Source organism: Grammomys surdaster, unplaced genomic scaffold, assembly GCF_004785775.1.
Source record: "Grammomys surdaster isolate TR1022 unplaced genomic scaffold, NIH_TR_1.0 122078, whole genome shotgun sequence".
Taxonomy (NCBI): domain Eukaryota; kingdom Metazoa; phylum Chordata; class Mammalia; order Rodentia; family Muridae; genus Grammomys; species Grammomys surdaster.
In genome coordinates, this window is record NW_021617674.1 from 49,119 (window position 1) to 53,909 (window position 4,791).

The window sequence follows — 4,791 nt, forward strand, 5'->3', positions numbered from 1 at the left end:
CGAACAACTAGAGTGGGGGTATGCCTAAAGCTATTGCCTGTCTGTAGAATGCATTCCCCTGACTAGAATGCCTTGTCTGACCTCAGCAGGAAACAATCCCCCTAACCCTACAGCAACTTGATGCAGCAGTGTTGGAGGATATCCATCATGCCCCCACCCTGTAAGAGGAGATGAGAGTGGTCACAAGAACTTCCTAAAGAATTTCTATACGACCACACCTTCAGTTTTACTGAGCAACTGGATTTGGAATGAGTGTGGAAATTTATTGTTGCATGGAGATTCTTTTCCAAATTCTAGTATTATATTGAAATAATTACCCTACAATGAATGGTCTGTGCTCAGACTCCTCAAAGTCCAATCCAGGCTGACAAAGTCAATCTACATCACATTCTCATTCTCATCTTCACATGATTTGTTTCCTTCTATGATGCCTGCAGGGATGCCCTCAAGAAATTGAAGATATTCTAGTAGAAGTAATACTCTCTGTGCTCTTAGAAATTACTAATGTAAAATGTCAAACTTAAAATACACATACACATGCACACACACATCCAGAGAGAGAGAGAGAGAGAAAGAGATACAGAGAGAGATGGAGAGACTGAGAGACTGAGAGAGGCTAAACCCCAAATATTTTACTTATGTACTTCACTACACCTAAGCATTACACATTTTACATATGCCTTATCCTAAAATTCTTTCAGTACTGGCTTCTGAATACACTTTAAAGATTTAAACAAAGACATGAGACTTTTGAGCATACGGGGAATTTACACAATGGGTATCTTAACAGAAATTTTTGATATTAATATTTTACAATTATTTCTATGTATTATTGAAAATAGATGGCTTCATGCAATATGTTCTGATTACTGGTTTCCATTCCACAACATCCTCTAGATCTTCTCCCAGCTCTATTCTGTTTATAAAATTAGAATACTAACAGAACCTAAACCTAATAAAAAGGAAAAACAAAGTAGGATAATGTTGGGAGCCAACTCCTAGCAGAAAGCTGCTATCATCTTTGCAGCCATCTCAGGCCATATACCCTGACAAGAGGCTTGTTTTCAATAGCCTACAACAGCTGAGCATTCTGTGATAAACATCTTGTTTTTCTCACATATCTTGTTTTGTTGTTTAATGCCCCCAGCTGCAAGGTGCATGTGGTAAAGTGTCTTCAGCTGCATGTCCCTGCTTGTGCTTATATATACCCATGATTTCCTTTCAATAAATGGGACTTGAACAGACTCACTGTCTTGTCTTCATTCTTCGAGCCTCTTGCCCTTCCATCCCCACTCTCTCTCTTGCTAGACCCTGACCCACAGACTGGAGCAACAGCTCAGGCCGGGACATAGTGGGCCCCAATCGTGGGACAGAACGGGTCATTACAGGATAAAGGAAAAGCAAACAAATGGGAATAGGACAAAACAAATAGAACAAATGACACCGAAAACAAAGCACAAGAAACACATGTGGATGCAGAATCACAAGTTCTCAAATACTCTATAGAACAAAGCTGAGCAACAAGTATGCAATGGACTATGAGAGTCAATGCTGTATCAATATAGGTTCATCTTCTGAAAGGTCTCATGACTGTAGGGATGACTACTAAAACTGGGAAGGAAGTAAATATGGGACCAAACAATTATGTGTAATCTTAGAACCTACCTCAATTAACAACATACATTGATTGGTAAAGGAGTTTGATGAAAAGTGATTTAATAATAGTTTTGACCAAACAATTTGACATATATTTATACACCTGTACGTTCTGATATAAATATTACTCACATTCTAAGAGACTGGAGCTTCTGCTGGAACATAAAGCAGGAGTTAACAACACAGCTGAGGTCACTTATTACTTAAGACGATAAAGGATTGTTTGTTTACCCAGATGTTGGTGGTTTAGATTTTATAGGTCAAATTCATATAATCCTTTCTTCCCAACAATTTCAACTAAGGTTCTGGTCTCTCAGAATCGAGTGATGTTTTTATCATGCATAATCACACCTTTCCCTGTTTTATTGAATAAGAAACACATCAGTGGAAGTGGTCACTGTAGAAGAGATTGGCAAGGTATGGTGTACAGTAGGCTTATCATAAATCAGCATCACTTCATTCTTAGATGTCCTCTTAGAACTATAACAAAGGCACTACAGGACTGTGCAGAGGAGACAATAAATGGACACTCAAAATTACTATTTCTGACCAAGTCTAAAAGTTTTCTGTCATCTCAGTCTCAGGGCACCTTTCTGGCCCTCCAGGTTTTCTGACACACTCAGGATGTGGTTACAACACTGTGTCTTGCACAGTAATAGACTGCAGAGTCCTCAGATGTCAGGGTGCTGAGTTGCATGTAGGCTGTGTTGGAGGATGTGTCTGCAGTCAGTTTGGCCTTGCCTTTGAACTTCTCATTGTAGGCAGTATTACCATATTCAGGATCAATATATCCAATCCATTCCAGGCCCTGTCCAGGCCTCTGCTTCACCCAGCTCATAACATAGTCTTTGAAGGTGTAGCCAGAGGCCTTGCAAGACAACTTCACTGAAGCCCCAGGCCTCACCAGCTCAGCTCCAGATTGCTGCAGCTGAACCTGGGAGTGGACACCTGTGGAAAGAAAGGCAGAATGGATGTCACTGTCACCTCAGGCCCTGTCCCCTCTTCAGATTTGGAAATGGTGGAGCCCCTTACCTGCAGTTACTGACAGGAGGAAGAGAAAGACCCAGCTCCATTCCATGCTTAGAGGCAGTGTGTTCAGGGACTATGGAGAGGACACTGGTCATATGTTGTTTTCAGGGTGTAGACATCCCTGTATTTACTGCCATAGACTTGGTTAATTTGCATATTCACCACCAGGGACTTCTTACGTAAGGACCTAGACCTATGGAGAAGAACTGGATAGGAAGGACTGAAAAGACACACGGGTTAGGCGGCAGGATGCTCAGGTCCAAATCATATTCCTCTCTGAAGAAGTGCATCCCTTATACTTTCTGTGTGAACCCTGAGCTGATATTATGGACAAAACTTCAGGAACGAATCTCTCAATCGATTTTTGGCCTGAGTCTGTTGCTTCACTCTGGGTTGATTTACACATAAAGCTTACTGATAATGACGATGATGATGATAGAAAATTCCAAAAATTGCTACTTTTTACAATTTTAGAGTCTTCTTTCTCATACATGCAATTAACATTTGCCTTTCCAAAGAGTAATATACTTCAAAACTCAGGAAAATGACTAAAAGTAAATGTGCTTCAAAAGTATCTGCCTATCAATGATTATTGCAGGAAGATCGTCAATAACTAAATTATAGCAATAAGCAATATATATGTCAAGAAATGATTTTATCAACAAGGTATGCTTATATATATTATAAATAATACACATACACTCACACACACACCAGATGATAGATAGATAGGTAGATAGATAGATAGATAGGTAGATAGATAGATAGATAGATAGATAGATGATAGATAGATAGATGATAGATAGAGATACAGATACAGATAGATATAGATGATATAGATATAGATCAGAATTTTTAACCAGAAATAAATAAGAAATTTACATTTCTTTTGAAAAAATGTATGTAATTAGCGGTAACTGTATTAATAAAGACAGTCACAAAATCACATACATTAAATAAGACTCTTTTTAGTAGTTCTTATTAATTTCATAGTTATATACAACTATTTATGTAAATACATGATATTGTATCAGTGAAATTGTCTAATAGAATAAAGAGAAAATAGGGACAAGAAGTGACAGGAGAAATATGCATAGTGTACAAAATATGCATGTGAAAAATCCATACATATATAAAGTTGTTATTTCTATATTTCCTAACGATTTTTATTTTTCAAGTTTTTCAACATATATGAAATATGCTATCATCCACCTTTACTCTCAGGACTCTCACTACAATCTTCCACCACTTGGTCCTTGTGGTTCCCCTTGGGACCTTCCAATAAGTCTCTTTCCCAACATCCTACTTCCTCTGTTTCATTACATAATACAGTGAGTTTGCTTACTGCTACCTATATACACATAGAGTCATCACAAGTAAATAGTAAATCTCCAGAAATCTTCCAAAAAAGTGAATATATTTTGACTCTCAGTTATCAAATTTCAAGAGACCTTCAGCTTGGTGTGGGCCTTCAGGGTTCCTACCCATTCATGTTGTAATTTTTTTAATTGTTATATTATTTTTGTGATGAGAACAGATTACACATGCACCAAGTTGGATGTATTAATCTCAGAGGATGAGTTACATAATTCTATTCTAAAGGATTTGATTGATATTACTGAGCTTGCAACTAGACAGCTTTATCTACTCAACCATTTAGAGGTCTCTCATGTGGTAATTTTCACTGGATTTATGTGTGTATATTATGCTGGTAAATATAGCTACTGAGAGTTCATTGTGCAATAAGAACATTTAAATCTCTGGAGATTGAATTTGATCTCCTTTGGCTCCATTTTCTATATTCTTTTCCCTGTTTTGTGATGGTCCTTGATGTTTGGGTGAGAGGTAGGTATTATTACTCATCTGTGACTGAGTACTCTGTCAATCATTCTCAGAACTCTGACCACTCATGAATGTCTGAATCAGTCTTTACACACAGCAAATATGAGGCTCTGTGATCAATGATCAGACAATATATTTGGTATAAACCTAAATATTCATAAGGCAGTTTGACACCATGACCCTTAGCAATACAAGTGAGATACTATTATATAGATCCATATTTATTCACCAGCATATTATTCATGCTCTACTTACAGCATATAG

At 37.6% G+C, this 4,791-nt stretch overlaps 1 gene segment (V, D, J or C); it reads right to left on the reverse strand.

Annotated features, from left to right (window-relative positions):
- Positions 1-2,275: 2,275 nt before the first annotated feature.
- On the reverse strand, positions 2,276-2,769 carry LOC114636101. The segment is given in 2 exon segments: positions 2,276-2,604; positions 2,689-2,769. Coding segments are annotated over 2 exon segments (375 nt in total).
- Between the last annotated feature and the right edge of the window lie 2,022 nt (positions 2,770-4,791).